The sequence below is a fragment of the Phascolarctos cinereus genome, unplaced genomic scaffold (genome assembly GCF_003287225.1).
Source record: "Phascolarctos cinereus isolate Bilbo 61053 unplaced genomic scaffold, phaCin_HiC Scaffold_2;HRSCAF=192, whole genome shotgun sequence".
Lineage (NCBI taxonomy): Eukaryota > Metazoa > Chordata > Mammalia > Diprotodontia > Phascolarctidae > Phascolarctos > Phascolarctos cinereus.
The window spans coordinates 206,873,745-206,893,888 of NW_027555625.1; the positions used below are offsets into that span (position 1 = coordinate 206,873,745).

Below are 20,144 nucleotides of genomic sequence, written 5' to 3' on the forward strand. Positions count from 1 at the left end.
CCAAATGCACACCTCCTCCATTTACTGAAGCTTTATGCCATTTTGTGTGAATTGTTATAGAAAATTTTACTTCTAGAAATGCCTTTCTATCTTCTTTGGCCCATTCCTATAGGTCAAATAACAAGTCTGTGAGTTTGACACCTCTGGTTTAGACAGCCTCTGAGGTCCCTTCCAGCTCTATATCTGTGATCCCTTGTGAAGGTTGTGGACAGATGGCAACACAAAGCAATTTGATAGTAATCTCCATGCCAGGCTTGAGACCTGGCAATCATAGGCTTTTGGCTCCAAAACTTCAAAGAGGTACAGAACAAACTTCTCACCCAGAGTGAGTCTATCAGATTTGATTAGATGACATTTTTCTTGCACTTAATCCCAGAAAAGAGGATTACTCACGGTGTTGTAACGCTCCAGCAACTCTGGAGTCACAGGATAGCGCAGTCTCATTTTCCTGTAAAGTGCATGCTTTTCATAGTAGCTGACCAATTCCACCAAACTTTCAAAGTAAGCAGACGTCCCCAGCACAAAGTGGTGTCCATCCTTGTTAATCCGGCAATGTTTCACTTTTCCCTTGGCTCTGGAGAGACAGGATTTCACAGGGAGGTAAACATAGTTATAACTTCCACAACAGCTGCAGAGCCCAAAACATCCTCCCTTCCCCCAACCAACACTTTAAGACTTGGAGTTTCACCATCCATCAGTGGTTCCAGAACATATCCCTGGGCAAGAAGAATCAACATGAAGAGACCAGGCCTCAGAAAAAGGAAGTGAATTCCTGGAACTTTCTCACAATGGTTCCCAACAAGTAAACTATGAAAGGCAGCATGGCGCATGGAAGGAAGGCTGGATTTGGAGTTGGATGATCTGAGTTCGAATCCCAACCATGCCACTTAAGCTGTATGACACTGGGCAAGTCATTTAACCCTCCCTGGGCCTCAGTTTCTTCATCTGGGGCAACCAGATGGTTTATGAGTTCCCTTGGGGTTCTAAACCTAAGATATGTGATCCATCAGAGTAGTGAGACAATTCCTAAGAGATCTAACCATAACCATCAATCTCCCTTAAAAAATAAAATAAAAGTTTCACTACAAAAATTCCGGATCCACATGAGAAAATTGCCAAATAACAGTAGTTGTAACAAGGCATGATATAAATGTTAGCTAAAGAATAATCTAAGTATTATTAACCTCTTTTATAGATGAAGGGGCCAAGAACATATTAAAGACCTGCCCCTTGTCCCACAGCTAAGTGTCAGAGCCAGAACTCAACTGGGTCACCTTCAGACTCCAGAGGTCTTTTCATCATACCATACTGCCTCTGAAGTCATCAAACCTCAGAATTTCATCAAGTCAATATGCATTAAAATTGTACACAATTTTCTCTGAAATGAGAACTACCACTCATAACTTCTCCCAAACTTCATTTCCCCAAGTTCCTTTACCCAACATCAACAGGAGAAAATAAAAGTTATAAAAATCTATCTTCCAGGAAAAAATAAATAGCCTCAAAAATAGAAAACAATACCACAAAAAACTAATTTCACTAGGTCTTACATACAGGAGGGTCCCAGTTCACTATATCAAAGACAAAGAAAACTGATTGAATAGCTTTCCAGAGCAATAGGGAAAAAAGGAGGGTGGAACCACCCTGAAATTTCTGGTTTCCTTCCTGTTCCCTTTCCCTTCACCAGCTCATTCTCCACGGGCCAAAACTTGTGCCAGCGGGGTCACCATTAGGCAAATTACCTCACCTCTATCAGTGTAAGTTTCCTCATCTGTAAAATGAAAGGAATAATGACACTTGCCCTACAAAAGGTCACTGTGAGCATCCAATGAAAGATAATGGATATGACTGTGTTTTCTAATTATAAATTGGGTGCCTCAGAAGGTAGTGAGTTCCTCTCACTTAGAGGTCTACCATTTGGCCAGTGTGTTATAGATAAGAATTCTTTTCAGGTATGCATTGGACTAAAAGGCCCCTGAGATAACTTCCAACTTTGAGATTCTATAATATATAAGGTACTATTATTAGACAATGGTGTCTAATGAAAGGCAGTGAGATGGATTTCATCTGGGAAATCATACAGTGACTTCAGTAATCCCAAGCTGAGATCCCTAGTGAAAAAACCCATCTTTTGCATTCCAATATGCTCAAATATAGTTACAAATCATGGATCGCTACAATCTCTGAAGAATCAGAATCACGTGTGACCCAAAGGGTAAATGTGGGGGTAAGCAAGCTACAGCATATTCCAATGAACTACACAAATGACATCAACCAGGAAAATGTATGAGTATAAAAGAATAAGGGCCATTCATATAATGAAAATTAAAGGATAACAGAAGTAAATCCTACGAAATAAAAAAAGGTCTTGAGGAAGGGCTCCACCAGATAGAATATCTTTGGAATGTTTGTGGGAAACCATGGACTACAGTATGAAAAGGAATGGATGGGCTTCAGTGTGTATAACTGGAGAGATGACCACATTTCTAAGATCACACATAGTAAAAAATATGGTGTCTATAAGTCAAGATCTACTTTGTAACACCTCCTCTTTCCAAGCCTCCAGAAAACTCAAAAGGATCTAACCAAAGACCCTGAACAAATATATCCAAATAGTCCCTGGAAGGTAATGATAAGCTCAGCTCCCCTACACCAATGGGGAATGGAAGGGTCGAGGACAATAAGAACTCACAACAAAGGGCATATACACATATGTCCACCACTTGCAGAGAATCAGAATACAATAAATTACACCTCAACAATGTCAATAATTTTCTCTTTCTTTGAGGATGAAAGAGGCACTGTAGTTACATATCAGGCCTTTGGGGTTACCATTATGGATCTTACTTTGACTGTGCTATGAAACACTGAACTGCCAGATAATAAGCTTCTAACAAAGATACAATTGTATAGTATTAAACTATATCAACATCTCTCTTTTAATCTTAATTATCAGTTTCTTAAGAAAGTAGCAGATAACCGTTAGTAGTCTTAAGAAAGGAACCAGCTTCTCTCTCACTGTAAAGCTCCCTGCAGGCAGCAGAGAAAAACAGGGAGAACTCAAACTTTTAGACTAGTATTGGGTTGACCCATGTAATGTGGTATGTGAAGGGAGAGCATGAGAGTCAGGTGAGATTACTTTGGGGAAGAGCAATGTGCATTTTGGAGACTCCTATTGCAAAAATGGCTTGTCCTGAGTGTCTGTTTTTGTCCTTTACCCATGTTCTAAGTAAAATCTTATGCATAATAGCTGTGTCGCAAGCAGCTTGAGATTTTAGGCACATAGTACATTGTGCCAAAGGGTTGGTCAGTGATGACTACAATACCTTCTGAACTCCTCCCTATTTTCTGAAGCATGCCTGCGTCAAAGGTTGAGAGATCTTGGCAGTCAGAGGCCAGATAACCTTTAAAACTCACTCCTTTTCTCCAACACAAGTTAGAGAATACCAATAGGAAAGATTCTCTGTTCTCTAAGAATTACAGGGAGAATTACCTATAAAGTTTTGTGGGTTTTCATGGGGAAGACTTCATAAAAATTCACTCTTTTCACATAAAGTGTCCAAGAAAGCCAAGGGGAATCCACTGAAGATATAAGTCCTATTTAATGACCCCTAGAAGACTCCATGACTTTTGCTCACTTAACCTCCCAACGAGCTGTTCACTATATATGGGTTTGCCCATATACTTACCTGAAAGTAATGGCGTATGCATCTCCCCCTTCTCTTTTCCTAATGAGGAAGGCTCCATCTCGGGGAATTCTCATCAACATGTCTTCGGCTTCTCCTCTGCTCAGGCTATCATAGTACCAACTGCAGTATGGCATGGGGGGTGGGTGGGGGAGAAAAATAGACAAGAGATTCTAAAGCTTGTCAACTTGCCAGTCAGCCAGAGTAACTGGTGGCGGTGTTTCCTAAATTATAGTCTCAGAAATTACCATATAAATTATGTATTAGATTTCCCCATCTTGCCTCATATGACAGCAGTTTAGGGAAAAGAATACAGCAACATATCAAATTCTTGGGTAAAACATCAGCATGGCTTGTCTGCTTAAAGCAACACAGAATAAATCAGCTTATCATTACAAAACAATACAGCCCAGAACTGCCATGCTGGTTATCACAGAATGGCACATTAGCTGCAGCTTCTGTCCTGAAAAACATAAGGCAAAGGGCACAGCCAGAAGGATTTGGTTGTTTTCATGCGTGTATGTGTGTGTATATGTATGTGTTTAAAGAAGGAAAGCAAAGGAAGGCAAAAAAAGAAAGAACCCACAAGGGAATGCGGGAATAGTTTTAAAAACAAGAGGGATTATCCAACATGAGCTGCTTGGTAACCTGAATTTTAGCAGAGGGATGACTCTTTGTTTAAGGTTTATTTTCCTCCATTCTCAACATCAGAAGGCAGGACCAATCTTTGGTTCAATGTATGGATAAAAACTAAGGGAAAGACTTTGAATTTTTTCATTTTCAGAGAGAAGAGCAAGGAATTCTGTTAAGAGGAAATGTTTCCATGCCATAATTAACCTCTGGAAACCAAACCCCATGTTGTTTTGTCTGTAAGAGAGAAAAGTAAAGCATTTGGAAACCATTAGGTGGATGCTAAGAGAGCATTATGTCCCTCTGCATGAATTTAAAGGAGCAACAAAGGTTCTTGAGCAGCCTTGGATGACCAGTATTGAGCTTGCCTGGCTCCACCATTTGCCTTACTCTCTATGTGCTTCTTTCCACACCCCACATCTGTTTATTGATGGGATGAGACATCTGCATGCACACATTTCTGGAGCTCCACCACCCCAGGAGGCTGTAACTAAGCCCAACATGGAAACCCCACAGAGCACACATGCTTTTGAGCACATAGCCAGAGCACATTGCCAGACATACGCTTTTGATTCATGAGGATTGGGGTTGGGCACTGGGTCTGTCAGACGAAGCTCAAATTCAGCACATCTCAGGTGGGCTTCTCGGTAGTGTTGGATCAAGTCATAGATGCTGTTGAACATGAGGTTGTCAGTTAAATAATACTTCATGGCTCCTCCCTCAAGAGTCGACCGTATTCGACAGTGCTGGACTCTGCCTGATCTCCTGAAAAGGGAAGGGGTGTATCTGTCAAGCCACATCACTTTCAAGGCTGCCCTTCCATCCAAAAAGGAAAACCTACTTTTGAAAAAAATCAAAGGAGACTCCAAATGAATTAATTCTACCCAAACAAGTATAGGTATGGTACTCTGCCCCTATGCCACCCTGTTAATACATTCATATATACATATATATACTTATATGTGTGTATACACATACATACACACATATGCACATATATATATAGTGTGTATGTGTGTGTGTGTGTGTGTGTGTGTGTGTGTGTGTGTGTGTGTATCGTATAGACATCTATTTGTATATATTGACTCCTCTGAGAGAATGAGTACTTGGCACATAAGTGCTTAAGTAAATGTTTATTGATTGATTGCATGAACCTACAAGGCTGTGATTTCATCACCTTGGAAAAACTAGTGTAGGAACTCCCTTCACCAAAGCAAATCTTAATTCATCTATGACTTAGTAGATTAAATAGGGAGTTAGCTAAAACACACAGTGCTAAATGACTTGCTCAGGGTCACCAGGCTAGCAAGATGGAATCTAAAGCCAGATCTTCCTGACTTCAAGGCATTCTGTCTAGTATGCTATGCTGCTTCTAACGTTTGTGTGTATGTATACAGATATACATAAACATCTATATCTATTGTTGTTCAGTCACTTCAGTTGTGTCCTACTCTTCATGACCTCATTTGGGATTTTCTTGGCAAAGATTCTGGAGTGTTTTGCCATTTCCTTCTCCAGCTCATTTTACAGATGAGGAAACTGAGGCAAACAGGGTTAAGTAACTTGCCCAGGGTCACACAGATAATAAGTATCTGAAGCCAGATTTAAACTCAGATTTTCCTGACTCTAGGCCCTGCTCTAACCACTATGCCACCAAGCTGCTCCATATATACACTCAAATAGAACACACAAATATGTACACATATAGACATACATATACACTCAGAGTTCTTAACCTGGGGCCCATGGACTTTTCAAAACATTTTGATAACTATACTTCAATATAATTTGTTTCCTAGGTATATTTATCTTATGTATTCAATATCATTCTGAGAACAGGTTTATCAGCTTCACCAGACTATCAAAGGACTCCATGACATAAAAAAGTTAAACATTCTGATTAAATATGTGTGTGTGTGTGTGTGTGTGTGTGTGTGTGTGTGTGTGTGTGTGTGTGTGTAGAAGTATGTATTTAGCTACCCACACATAACTAGATCAGCAACTCTCCTAAATTGTAAGTTGCAGAGCAGGAGCTAACTTGCTTTGGGAGAAGATGTTTCTTCACTGAGAATTCCCTAAATGAAATCGCAGGTTGGGTCCTAAAATGAATGAATGAACAAGGAAAAAATAATGCATGCAAGAATGAATAAGATATCTTTCTGTACAGCTGGATTCATAGTAAGTGAGACAAGACTACACGACAGTGAAAACTACAGAGCCTAACACAGCTGTGTTAACTGTCCTAGCACTTCTACCTACTCCTCATTTTATCAATTGTTTTTGTTCATCCTTCATTCTCGAAGAGGACCAATGACCTCAGGAGGGTGATGTCCTGACTTGCAAGTGAATTGGATTTAACTGAGGACAGGGCTGTGCAGAGTCATCAGCCTCACTCTCTCCTTCAGAGTCATCAGAGGCCAGTGGTAAGACATAGGACAGGACAACTGGCGATGGCCCAGTCATTTTATTTACTAAGCAAAGGGATTCAATCTCTCCTCTGCAGATCAGGCCTTGTCTTCCAGATCCAAAACCAACATCCAAGGGCATCCATACTTCCACCTGATTAGATAACAAGGTTTCTGAGCAGGCTTTCTCCCTTCTCAAAGTACCTCATATTTACTTTATCTGTGGACTTGTCACATCCTCCAAGGGACAGGAACAGTAGGAACTTTTTAAATGTTTTGTCTTATCCCCAGCTACCCCAGTGCCACATGCATAGTAGGCCTTTAATAAATATTTGCTGAGGGGGCAGCTAGGTGGTGCAGTGGATAGAGCGCTGGCCCTGGAGTCAAGAGGACCTGGGTTCAAATCTGGCCTCAGACACATAACACTTACTAGCTGTGTGACCCCAGGCAAGTCACTTACCCCCAATTGCCTCACCAAAAATAAACAGATATAAATAAATAAATGTTTGCTGAAATGAACTGAATAATTCTGCAAAATTCATAGATTTATGATCTTATGATCAAAGGAAATTTAACTTGTATACAATAGCAAAATTCCCCTTTGTGTCTCCATAGCTTTGGTCAGGGGAGTATAGTAAGTCCTCACTTTTAGGCAGTGTGCTCATTCCTCAAGACTGCAACTCGAAGGGGACTGCCAGGAAATAAAACCTTGACGAAGGGATATTATTATTCTGACTGTTGGCTGGAACACTGGTAGAAAAGGGAGTGATGACAAACAAGGAAAGTGACTTTGAGAACTTTATTGGCAGTGCTGAACCATTGGTCTGTTGAAACATGGAGCTGAAAGATGTGGTTGTTTTGTTTTGTTTAATTGGACCTGTGATTTCATTGGCACAGGAAATTCCCAGTGAGGAAACTCCCTCTACCAATGAAAACCTCCAACTGCTCTGCTACTTAGAGAATGAGAAAGTTGCCTGGGTCTTCAGAGATGAAGTGACTTTCCCAGAGTCACAAAGACAGTATGTGTCAGGGGTGGGATTTGAACCCAAATCCTCACTCACTCTACTCACTGTACTTGCTGCCTTTTGGGATAATTATGGGCCTGCAATTATGAAAATTCCTAAAGAAAATAAATTCAACTATATTTTAAGTTCATGGAGGGCAGAAAGCACCTCTTATTCATCTCTCTACCCCTAACAGGCCCTAGCCCAAACTTGGCACTGCACAGAGAAAATGTTCAAAGAATACCAGCTAAATGAATAAAGTAAATGAAATACCAGAAGGACAGTGTGTAGTCGTTGGGGAAAGTTTCACTTTCACGGACTAAGAAGGTTCCATCCTTGCCCCCAGTTTCAGCACAGTATTCCTGTAGCAGTTTCTCAGCACTGGTCCTCTTCTCCATCCTCTTATGAAACCACTTCTCACCAAAATGCAGGTCAGTCTGTGCTACATCCTAGATCATAAAATGAGGTCAAGTTACAGTGGCTTCCAGGCCAGAGAACTTTTTATGTGACTCCAAAGTGAAAACATGGCCTTCATCTCCACAGGGTTACCTTGGAAAGGTGCTGTGCTTAGCACCCTTTGTTGTCTAAGTTAACAAAATGCCTGTTAAGCCGGTCTATCACCTAATGGCTGGGGCCCAGCTGCTTTCCTCAGGCTGATGTGTGGCTGATGCTCCCTGGACACAAATACATTTGTTTTTGCCTTCTCTATGCTGTCTGGCTCTAGGAATACAGCCTGCCAGTCAAACAAGCCAACCTCTCCCCCAGAGCTATTGCTACCTGCAATCTCTTGTCTCAGTGTACAATTTTCAATTACACTCAAAGTAATTCAACAAATACAAGCCGTGCTCACTCTACCAGGCCCTGGGGTTGAATCCTCTCTGGGTACATGGTTGGGGTTCTGCCTGAAGAAGCAGGACCTTGGGGCTCTCCCGTAGTTCATGGTTAAGTCCCTTGTTATGGGGCTGGAAGCTTATGGAGAAAAAAAAAAAACCTGGGGCATAAACAGTGGCTCAGCTACCACAATCACCTGAGCTAGGAAGAATGAGGATTATGATACTGAGCAAAAGCAGACTGCTTTATTTAATTCACCATGAGGACACCCCCACCTAGTGACAACAATGGGAAGTCCAGCAAAGCAGGAGAAAGGCTATTCAGGACTCGAGTGTAAAAACAAGAATTTCTGGTTTTGTTTGAAAAGGTTGTGAAATAGGTAAGAAAGATAAGGGCAGTGATATTGTCCTAAAGCTGATGGATCTCTTTAGTGACACAGAAGTGACTCAGGCCCTCCCTGTCCATCCTGAGCTCCTCTACTTTGATGCTCAGAAGTCTATTGTTACTGCCCTCAAAAAACAGAGAAATGATGACGATGATGATGATAATAACTAACACTTCATACAGGGCTTACTATATACCAGGCATTGTGCTAAGTGCTTTGCAATTATTATCTCATTTGACCTTCACAACAACCCTGAGAGGTAGGTGCCATTATTACCCCATTTTACAGATGAGGAAACTGAAGCAAAGCGAGGTTAAGTGACTTGCCCAGGGTCATATGATTAATAAGTTTTTGAGGCCAAATTTTAACTCAGGTCTCCCTGACTCTAGGGCCAGAGCTCTATCCACTGTGTCACCAAACTACCCAGACAGAACAAAGAGGGGCCAGAGAGAGAACTGGGAAGGTGGGTCCCCTTCCTTATTCAGGTTTGTAGGAAAACCCACCATTTCCCGTACCTTTACTGAATCCTCCTCTGCGTTCTGTTCTATAACATCACTGAAGGACAGCTTCTCATCGGCTATGGCACAATAGTGGCGATACCACTTCTGCAACACAAGACCAGAATTAGTTAGCCTTCATAAACAAGAAACCTAAGCTGGTATGGCAACAGCAGCTGGGAGCCTCAGCTCCCAGTGTCCTCCTTGGACACTGCTCACACAAAAATGTCTTCCACAATTTTTTCCTAAAATTGTTGTGCCTAAAGAAGCAAGCATTCTCATTTCCCCATGCTAATCAGCTCATTCCCTCCTATTCAGACTATAACATGGGCATAATCCTTTTCTCCAGATGTTTCCAGCATCCAGACTGGATGCCCCTGCCCTGCATTTTGTGACTGCACAGCTCTCAGACCTCTGCTCTTCCTTCAGGTTTCTAACAACCATAATGAAAACAATGCATAGTTATGGAAAAGGAAGAGAAGTTTTCATTTTATTTCTTTTTGTTCTAAAGCCCTCCTGCTTGTGCCTGCCAATAACATTTTCAGCACCATGGGGAGCGACATTCAGACTTGCAGGACTGGGTCTTACCTGATCAATGGTATCCCACATGTACAATTCCCCTTGCTGCTTTTTTTCCTCCTTCTTGTCTTCAATGTTGATGTCCACATCTCCTCTGGGACCCAGCTTCTTGTGCTAAAGTGAAATACAATGAAAGTTTTTCTCTTGGAACCTTTCTTCCCTATCAGCCAGTAAATAATTACTATCACGTTGCCAAGTGCAAAAACTCTTTTGGATGCTAAGAGCAAAGTAAGAAGAGCAAAGGACTCTTGAGCTTCCATTGCCCAAGAAGAGCAAACAAAATGCTTGGGAAGACTACCAAACCAACCCCCTCCCCACCCCACAACATACACACATGAAGCAACAGAAACAAAAGCAAAGGAAAATGTCAACACATATTGAACACGGTACTCTAGATATGAACAGACCAGGGCAGGTAAGTATAGTGGAACCACTACCTCTCTAGCCCAGAACACTGGACTGTTTTTAGGATTATATTACCTTTTTTTGGCTGCTAGAACACACTGTTAACTTACATTATCTGCCAATCCACTAAAACAGTGAGGTCCTTTTCAGTTGAATTTCTATCCTTGGACAACTTGAACATGTAAAAATTATTTTTTTGAATCTGAACATAAGGCTTCCATTTATCTAGATTAAATTTCATCTTATTACTGTAGTGCTCCTCCCCATTGAGCTCTGGGAGGAACAATACACTACATGCAGTCCATGGGTCTAATATAACTAGATCTTTTGGGATCCTAAAGATTCTGTCATCTTATGACCCGGGGTCATAAGGTAGTGAGTGGTGCAGTGGAGAGAGTGCTACCTGGAGTCAGGAAGACCTGAGTTTAAATCTTGCCTCAGACATTCACTAGCTGTGTGACTCTGGGCAAGTCACTTAACCTCTCAGCCTTACTTTCCACATCTGTAAAAGGGAGATAATAGTACTTACCTCACAAAATCATTGTGAGGATCAAATGAGATAAAATACGTAAAGCACTTTGCAAACCTTAAAAGACTATATAAATACTATCATCATCCAGCATGCTAACTATCCTTCCCAGTTCTGTTTCATCTACAAAGTGAATAAGCATGGCTTCTATGCCTTAATCTGACTCACTGACAAGAATTATAAACTACTCGGAGCCAAGGATATACCCTCCCTAAGTAACATTCTCCTTCCAAGTTGACGCTACTGCATTAATGGCAACCACCCATCCAATCAACCAACGAACTCTGAATCTACTGTTCCTATCTCTCTATCTGGTCCACAAGACAAGCAAGATAGATTCTGTCTTCGATACCGCTGAAATCTAGACAAACTAGAGCTACAGTATTATCCTTATCCATCAGTCTATCAACCCTGTTTAAAAAAAAAAAGGAGGGAGCCAGTTAGGTGGCACAGTGGGTAGAGCACCAGCCGTGAAGTCTGGAGGACCTGATTTCAAATCCAACCTCAGACACATAACGCTCACTAGCTGTGTGACTCTGGATAAGTCACTTAACCCCAACTGCCTCACCAAACAAAAAAAAAAAAGGAAGTGAGATTACTTTGACATAAGCTGTTCTTGATAAAGGTTTCCTTTTATAAATGTTTACAAACTAGACCTTTTTTTTTTCAAACAAATGTAGTCATACTGGTTTTAGAAGGAGAGTCAAAATACCCCTTGCTCCCCGCTGTCACTTCCAGATTCTCTCTTTGCTTCTTTCACTCAGTAATCTCTCCTCTTTGAAGTTTACCCAATTAAAATCATGGCAGCTTCAGTATATTCACCCTCAGAGGACCTATTCTCTCTCCTTTCTCAAGGTCTTCAGCACCTGGTTCAACATCTTCCTCTCCTCCCCAGCTCCTGTCTTTATACTAGGGGACTTTAATATCCATGTAGATATTCCCTCAAACTCCCTTCTGTCCCATTTCCCCAATCTCTTTAAGTCCCATGGCCTACCCCTTCACTCTTCCTGAGTTCAATTCTGGCCTCAAACACTTATAAGCTGTGTGATTTTGGACAAGTCACTTGACTCCATTTGCCTAGGAGGCAGCTGGGTGGCTCGGTGCATAAGTGTCCTGGGCCTGGAGTCAGGAAGAATTGAGTTCAAATTCAGCCTCAGACACTTACTGTGTGACCCTAAGCATATAACTTGACTTCTGTTTGCTTTAATCCACTGTAGAAGGAAATGGCAAACCACTCTAGCATCTTTGCCAAGAAAAACCCAAGCTTAGTATCATGAAAAGTCAGACACAACTGAACAGCAACAAGATAGATAGATAGACAGATAGATAGATAGATAGAGATTTCTACATATCTAGATAGTTATAGATATCTATATATCTAAATATGCATAGATACCTATTTAGGTATATATACATACAAATATACACATATATATGACAGATATCTACATATTTAGATATACACAGAGAGAGAGAAACTTCCTACTTATGTTGCATATATCTTATATGTACTTATTGTACCTCCCCCATTAGATTGTAAATGCATTGCAAGTACAGATTTTTTTCATTCTTTGTACTTTTATCCCCAGTGCCTAGCACAGTGGCTGGCACACAGAAGGTGCTTAATACTGACTGATTTATTCTATAAATTGTTCTCCTGGTTTTGTTTACTTCAATCCATATCAGCTAAAACGCTGTTTTCCTGAAACCATCTCTTTTATCATTCTTATAGCTCAATAACATTCCACTACATTCATATACCATAATCTATTTAGCCGTTCCCCAGCTGATGGACACCTTGGTTTCTAGTCCTTTGCCACCACAAGAACAGCTGCTGTAAGTATTTTTGTACACATGGGTTCTTTTCTTCTTTCATTGAAACCTTCAGGATATAGTTCTAGTGGTAGTATTGTTGGGTCACAACTTAGTGATCTGGGGGGCATAATTCCGATAGGAATTATTTCCAGAATAGCTAGACTGATTCACCACTCCACCAATAGTGCATTAATGTGCCTATTTTTTCACCGTCTTTCCAACAGTTATCACCTTCCTTTCTTGTCACCTTTGCAGTCTGATAGATATGAGGTAGAACCTCAGGGATCCTTAATTTACATTTCTTCAATTATTAATGATTCAGAACATTTTTTCATATGACTTCATCCATTCTTTCAGTAATGTGTTTCAACACACTAGGATGTAGTTCCTCTTCCCTGGTGACAAACTCATAGAAGACTACAAGATGCTGTCTTACTATTTCTTTATATATTTTGGTTTTCAACTTCCTAGTAACCATTTTTGTGCCCTCCCTTTCATTCAAGACTCATTCTCCTTAGTAAAGAAAACAGAAGCAACATAGGAGTTGAACATTTCTGCCTCCTCCATTATCACTGTGCCATCCACCTCCTAGATCCCTGCACTGCCCTCCCCCAAGCTGTTTGTATAGGCATTTATGCCTTTATGTGTAGTTTTCCCCCAATAGAACATAAGCTCCTTGAGGGTAGGATCTTTTTCATTTTTGTTTTGTTACTTCAAGTACCCAGGACAGGACCTGACACTCTAGGTGCTTTGTAAAGGCCTACTGATTGACTGATTCATCTACTTTTGTCCATATCTCTTATTTGAACTTTTTTCCCCCTAAAATAGTTTTTAAAACCTTTTTTCCTTTGTTTTACTTGACATTCTTTGCCAGCCTCAGTCCACTCTAAGCTTTAGTGCTCCTGACACTATCCTTACAGGACTAAGCCACTTTTGTAATTGTCTACCATCTCTTGTCCTTGTTTCCATCTTTTGTCTTTTTAAATCTACACTGGTCAATGTGCTCCCTGCACATCTACATTAGTCTCTTTAGACAGCCTTTCCCTTTCTTCACTGGAACTGTTTCCCTCTGGGTCCTTACAATTTCATTCTTGACAGCTGCCATTCCTCCTGGGCTGACCTACCCTGGGGTATTTTAGCTGCGGGTACACAACACTATATATAACATCAGGAGTTCGGTTTGGTTTTGGGTTTGGGGTTTTTTTTAACGTATTTTTTAATTTTGATTCTGATGTATTGATCATTCTCACTGAATTTTTTCTTATCTTCTTCCTCATTTTTTTCTGAAAAATTATTTGTTGTAAGGGATGGTTCTCTCAGCAGGGGAAATATCAAAGGGGAAATCTAAGCAAGGTAAAAAGCAAAGATATCAGTAAAAGTTTATTATTTTAAAAAAAGGAACAAAAAAGCATTTTAGGTGTGGGAGCCTACCTACCTGACGGGCATGATGGCATACTGAAGAGAGAGAGAAGCTAGTTTCAGAGTCAGGAAGACCTGGGCTAAAGGTCTAGCCTAAAACACATCCTAGTTGTGTGATCCTGTGCAAGTCTCGGTTCCCAATGACAATAAAAAGGGAGGCAGAGAGAGAAGGGAAAGGAGAAGAACAGGAAGAGAACAAGAAGAAGAATAATTTAGGATTTTACCTGCCTTTTCTCTGGACCTCTGAAATCTACTCTCACAAATTTTAAATAATGTTGCATCTCTCACTTCTGTACCTTTGATTAGCCTGTCCTTCATGACTAGAAAGTATTACTTCTTCACCTTTGCCTCTCAGGTTCTTCCTTCAAGATTTTGCTCAAGGGCTACCTCCTTCGTGAGGCCTTGTCTCATCTACTGAAATCACTTATATATATTTGGATTGAATTTATTTGTGAACATGTTGTTTTCTCCCATTAGAATATAAGCTCCTTGTGGGCAGAGACTATTTCTTTAGCACCTAGCATATTGTTTGGCATATGGTAGGCACTTGATAAAATGCCTGTTGGATGAAGTGAGTGAATGATTGAGTAGATGGTCACTGACATCCCTTTCAACTCTGAAATTTGAAAGTGACAGAAGGGGAACTATGATGTTGGACCTGGATTCCAAGTGAAAAAGCATAACTGGTTATTGAAGTAGAATAGATAGGACCTTCATTTCATCTTGAAATTTATTCTATGAAAAGACAGAATAACCAGGCATCATCTGACACAATATGAGAAGCTGACATTTATCTACTGCCTTAAGATTTGTAAAGCACTTTACATGCATTAGTTCATTTAATCGTTCTGATAAGCCTGTGAGATAGGTCTTGTGAGTATTATTGACCCCATTTTATAGATGACAAAAATGAGGCTCATCAAGGTTAAGTGACATGCTAGCTGTGGTCACATAGCTAGTAACTGTCAGAGGTACCAAGTCTCTTCTAATTTCAATTCCACTATTTAAAAAGAAGGGAGAATAAGAGTAAATAAGCCAATCTGGCTGGAATATACAGTGTCTGAAAACTCTCTGGAAGTATAGCTGGAACCAACTGTGAACAGCTCTAAATGCCAAACATTTAGTTGATCCTTGAGGCAATAATCAACCACAGGTAGTTATTATGCAAAGGAGTGAAATACTCAGGCCTGTATTTTAGGAAAATTAATTTGGCAACTGTGTAGAAGATGGATTGGAGAAGGCAGAGACTAGAGGCAGGAAAATCAATTATGAGGCAACTCCAATAGTCCAGGTAAGAGATAATGAGGATCTGAACTGGGTTGGTGGCCTTGTGAGTGGAGAAAAAGGGACAGAGGTAAGATGTTGTGACTCATTGACTGGATATGGGAGGCAGGCAAGACAGTGACCCATTAATAACTACTCTTTGAGTCAAAGAAGGATGAATTTTGGGGAAAAGATAATGAGGTCTGTTTAGGTCATGTCGAGTTTGAGATGCCTATGTGACATTTAGGTCAAAATTTCCAATATGCCCATAAACAATATAGGACTGGGGCTTAAAGAGGAACTAGGGTTGGTTGTAGAGGTCTGGGATTTATCTGCATTGAGGTGATAAGTGAGTCATTGAAAGCTGATGAGATCATCAAGAGAGAAAATGCAGGGAAAAAAGAGAAGATTCTTCAACCAGGACCGGGCTCTGAAGGACACTGATAGTTAGGGAGCAGGCCATGGATGATGATCTAGTAAAGAACAGTGTGACAAAAACAGCCAGAGATAAGAGAAAAATCAGGAAAAGGCTATTCCATGAAAAGCTAAGGGAGGAGAGAGTAACCGAGAAGGGTAATCAATGATGTCAAACCCTGCCAAAGTCAAAAAGGACAAGGACTGAAAAAGAGACCATCAAATATAGTCCTCCTTCTCGACAATGCACTCTGATTATTTCTTTGCTTTGCAATTTCAATGAATCTAGGGTTTCATGGGTAAAGATCTGCAGCCCTGCTAAGCCTCTGTCTTGTGTGAATCACAGAATGTTCAAGCTGGGTGGGACCTTGGAGATCCAAGGATTCTTAAAGCAAAGTTTGTTCATTTACAAAGTGACGCCAAATGCTTGTGAATGGGAAATACCTTGATGACGATCTTTTCTTTCAGCTGGGCAGGGGATGGCAGCTGGTCGGCACTGGCTTCAGTGGGCTTTGTAAGGAGGAGGTCCCCAAATACATCCTTAAACACCCTGGCCATATGACGTTGCTGTTCTACACAGCAATGCTCTTCAATGGAGAGGATCACTGGGAACCTAGGAAAGGAAAGGAAAACAAAGACAGCAGACTATCGGTTCCCTTCCACAAAAAGAAGAGAGAAAACAAGAAAAATGTTCAGAAGTCCTTGTGACCTATCCTGAAAATTCTGGGTAACTGCTATCTTTCATTTAGCTAAGTAGAAGAAGAAGAAGCCCAGGACAAATAAAGACCATCTGGGATAGATAAAGACAGCAGTTTGCTTACCCGGACCTCTGCTGGGCTCCTTGTCTGGTTAGAAAATGTGGCCACTACATGTAAACTCTGGCACTCCTTTTTGTTGTTGTCATTCAGTCATTTTAATTATGTGCAACTCTTTGTGACCCCACTGGGGATTTTCTTGGCAAAGATAATGCAGTGGTTTGACATTTCCTTCTCCAGATCATTTTACAGATGATGGAAACTGAAGCAAACAGAATGAAGTGACTTGCCCAGAGTCACACAGACAGTAAGTGTCTGAGGCTAGATTTGAACTCCAGAAGATGACTCTTCCTAACTCCAGGCCTGACACCCTATCTGCTGTACCACCTAGCTGCCCCTACTGCTTTGGATGAGATTTAACAAGGGACAAGCTTTTGGGGCCCAAGGCTGAAAATGGGGCTTAGGCAAGAGACTTGGACTGAATAAATAGATCTGATATTCATCTGCAAAAAGATCACAGAACTCCATGGGAGCTAATGAGACCACCAAGAGAGAGAGTGTAGAGAAAGAAGAATCTTTGACATAGATGGGGCCCTGGTCAGTAGGCTCTGTCTTGTGGGATCAAAGGCTGTGTGAAAACAGTTTGGTCTCTTGTGGCTCCAGTGTCTGGAGAACGATGAGTGTAGGTATTTTAAATGTTTTCTGTAAATATTTTACCATTGTAAACTTTGGGTCCCACTAATATAAATGTGCCCATAAACCAGAATGAAGAGGAATGGAGGATTGAGAGGCAGGATAGGGTTTTTGGGTGAGTAGCTTTAAAAAAGGTCTCTTCCTATGCTAGGTTTTCAAGGAAGAACTGGGATGAGGATGTGGTGGTGAATAAGGATAAACCATGATAAATACAAAATTGCTTCTGATCCAAAAACTCTCAGTTTCAGTCTTGGCCAGATGTCCCATCTGACTCCTTTTACTACCTCTCAAAAGAGCTGTTGTGAAGAAAATTCTTTACAAGACTTAAGGCCCTCCAGCAGAGGAAGTCTCCCTTACATGTAATCACCATGACCTGGAGATACTGAAGGAAAAGTAAGGAAGAAAAATGCAGGTGCCTTCGTAAGTATCTGGCTACACTCGAGCCCTCTGGGGCCCCCTCTCCCAAGTGAAAGCTACAAAAACTGCAAGCCTACTGTGAGGAGACAAAAGCATGATCTCTGATGGCCTGCACCACATCATCAAACTTGATCTTCGTCGTCCGCGTCCAGCCATGGTAGATGATTGGCTTCCCATCAGGCCCATCCCAGCAATCCACTGAGGGAAGAAAACACATCTTTCACCACACCAGTCACTGGCTTGTTTTACATATACGAGATCAGAATTATAAGGTAGGAAGCCCACAGAAGACCCACAAACGAATCACCACAGTGTCAGTAAACCCTTGGATTTCAGGTAGGACAATCACATTGGAAGGAGGGATGTATGTGTCTGCTCAGTGGGGTGGGCTTTAAAAAAAAAAAAGCCTGACATTTTTGGGAAGTTTATCCAAGAAGAGATCCTTGCCTTTTTAAGGGTATCAAGAGTCCCTAAACAACTCTACCAGAGAACTGAGAGGAAGAGAACAGGAAATCTTCCCCAAACTTGACTGCATGGGCAAGTTCATGACAAAATTCATGTTCCCCAAACTTTTTTCAGTCTACACATGCCATGAGCTCATTGGGATACCACACGAAAGGAATAAGGAACACTATTCATATGTTCCCCCTAACCATGTTTACTTTTATATACACACGTGTGTGTGTGTGTGTGTGTGTGTGCGCGCATATGTGTGTAAGCACAAACCTCAACACTTAGGCATCCTGCCTTCCCTCTCTCCCACAGTCAACATTCTCTATCTTAAGTCAAAATCTAGCAAACGGGAATGAAGAGAACCTGAGATATATCAAAGAATCTCTAAAGATTCACCAAAGTGCCCCAATGCACAGGGACATAAAAGTGACCTATGTGACTCCTTAGCATTCATTAAAAACAGGGCAAGAATCTGACTTCCCCAAAAAGTACTATACAAAAGAATAGCATGGAACATTTCTTCCTCTTTCAGAAAGATCCTACCTGCAAGAAAAGTTTCCTAAGGAAGAATTATACAAAGTCCAAGAGACTGTGAGAGCTCAATGAAGGCAGGGGCTGTGTCTTATTAGCCTTAAAATAACATCTATAAATAAAGTTTGTATGTCACATCATACTGAACATCAGAAACTGCATACGGTAGATGTTCAGTAAATAATGCTTGAATGAATAAGCATCTATGTGGGTTAGCTGCCTTTCTCCATGATGACTTACACTCTATACATCGGCAACCCATTCGAAGACATCGAATGTATGATTCAGTAGAAGATTCACTTCGAAGTTGGTCCCCAGTGAGGTACCTGAATGAACAGAGCAGAGCCAGCCATGTCAAAGAGGTAATGAGATAACATCATTAAAATCTTCTGAACATTAAAGCTTCTGTCTTATCAATTTGTTCCTCTTAGTTTGAGAACCAGAAATAACTCTCTATTTCACAATTAAAACTACAGTCCAGTAAACTCATTCATACCAAGAGGATTCCATGACATTGGACAAGTTTGCTTCTATTAGTCTAGACACTGACACTGTTCATCAGGTAGAAGGGAAACTGAGTCTGGGGTGCACAGTGATTACTAGGAATCTGGAAGGCCTAAGTTCAAATCCCACCTCAGAAACCTCTTATCTGTGGAACCCTGGACAAAATGCTTAACCTCTCTATGCCTCAGTTTCCTCATTTGTAAAATGGAGATGATAGTAATACTATCTACTTGCCAGGGTTGCCATGAGGATCAAACAAAATAACATTTATAAAATGTTTTGCAAACAAAGTGCTATATAAATGCTAGCTATCATCATCGTCATCATCATCATCATCATCATCATCATCATCATTACATAATGCTAAAGTGAGGAAATTGCCAAACATGGGAATAAAAGGCCAGACTGTGACCAGGCCCTTGTGTGACAGAAAATGACAAGAAGAGAGACAGCCATCCTATAAATCCACCTGCTGGGAAAGCAACCCACCCACATAGTCATAAGTTTCAGGAATGAAGCACAGATAGTAGCCTTGCTCACAACTCACAGTAGCTATGAGCTAACCCCACAATGACAATCAGTCATAGCCACAAGTGGTAAGCACTATGTTGATTCAGAAATAGGTTAAAAAACAGACTGGAAGGGAAAGAAAGAAAGGATAAAGAAAAAAGAAAGAACACAGAAGAGGTACACAGGCCTGTTTGCCTCTTATAGTGCCTCTGCCTTCTGAAACGGCCATTCTGGAGGACACCAGGTCAGTCCAAGGATTACAGGATTTAGCATTGGAAATCACAGAGTGCAAAGCCATAATTTAAGAGAAGGAAACTGGCCTCCACACTACCCCCTCCCCAACCTGTCCCCCTAAAGTAGAGTAACTTCACAATGTTTCCAAATTGAGTCTCCTTAACAATAGCCTTGAGACATCTGTC

The 20,144-nt window shown here is 41.0% G+C and overlaps 1 protein-coding gene across 2 annotated transcripts in view; it reads right to left on the reverse strand.

Moving 5' to 3' along the window:
- PLCG2 (phospholipase C gamma 2) overlaps positions 1-20,144 on the reverse strand; it is a 163,016-nt gene that overhangs the window by 42,311 nt on the left and 100,561 nt on the right. For both annotated transcript variants that reach the window (XM_020992634.2, XM_078149768.1), the window contains 9 exons: positions 18,952-19,037; positions 17,805-17,925; positions 16,307-16,475; positions 10,027-10,131; positions 9,457-9,546; positions 7,999-8,174; positions 4,881-5,081; positions 3,690-3,809; positions 394-574 (listed from right to left, as the gene is read on the reverse strand). In XM_020992634.2, the coding sequence (XP_020848293.1) occupies positions 394-574; positions 3,690-3,809; positions 4,881-5,081; positions 7,999-8,174; positions 9,457-9,546; positions 10,027-10,131; positions 16,307-16,475; positions 17,805-17,925; positions 18,952-19,037 (1,249 nt within the window). The remainder of the gene's footprint in view (positions 1-393; positions 575-3,689; positions 3,810-4,880; positions 5,082-7,998; positions 8,175-9,456; positions 9,547-10,026; positions 10,132-16,306; positions 16,476-17,804; positions 17,926-18,951; positions 19,038-20,144) is intronic.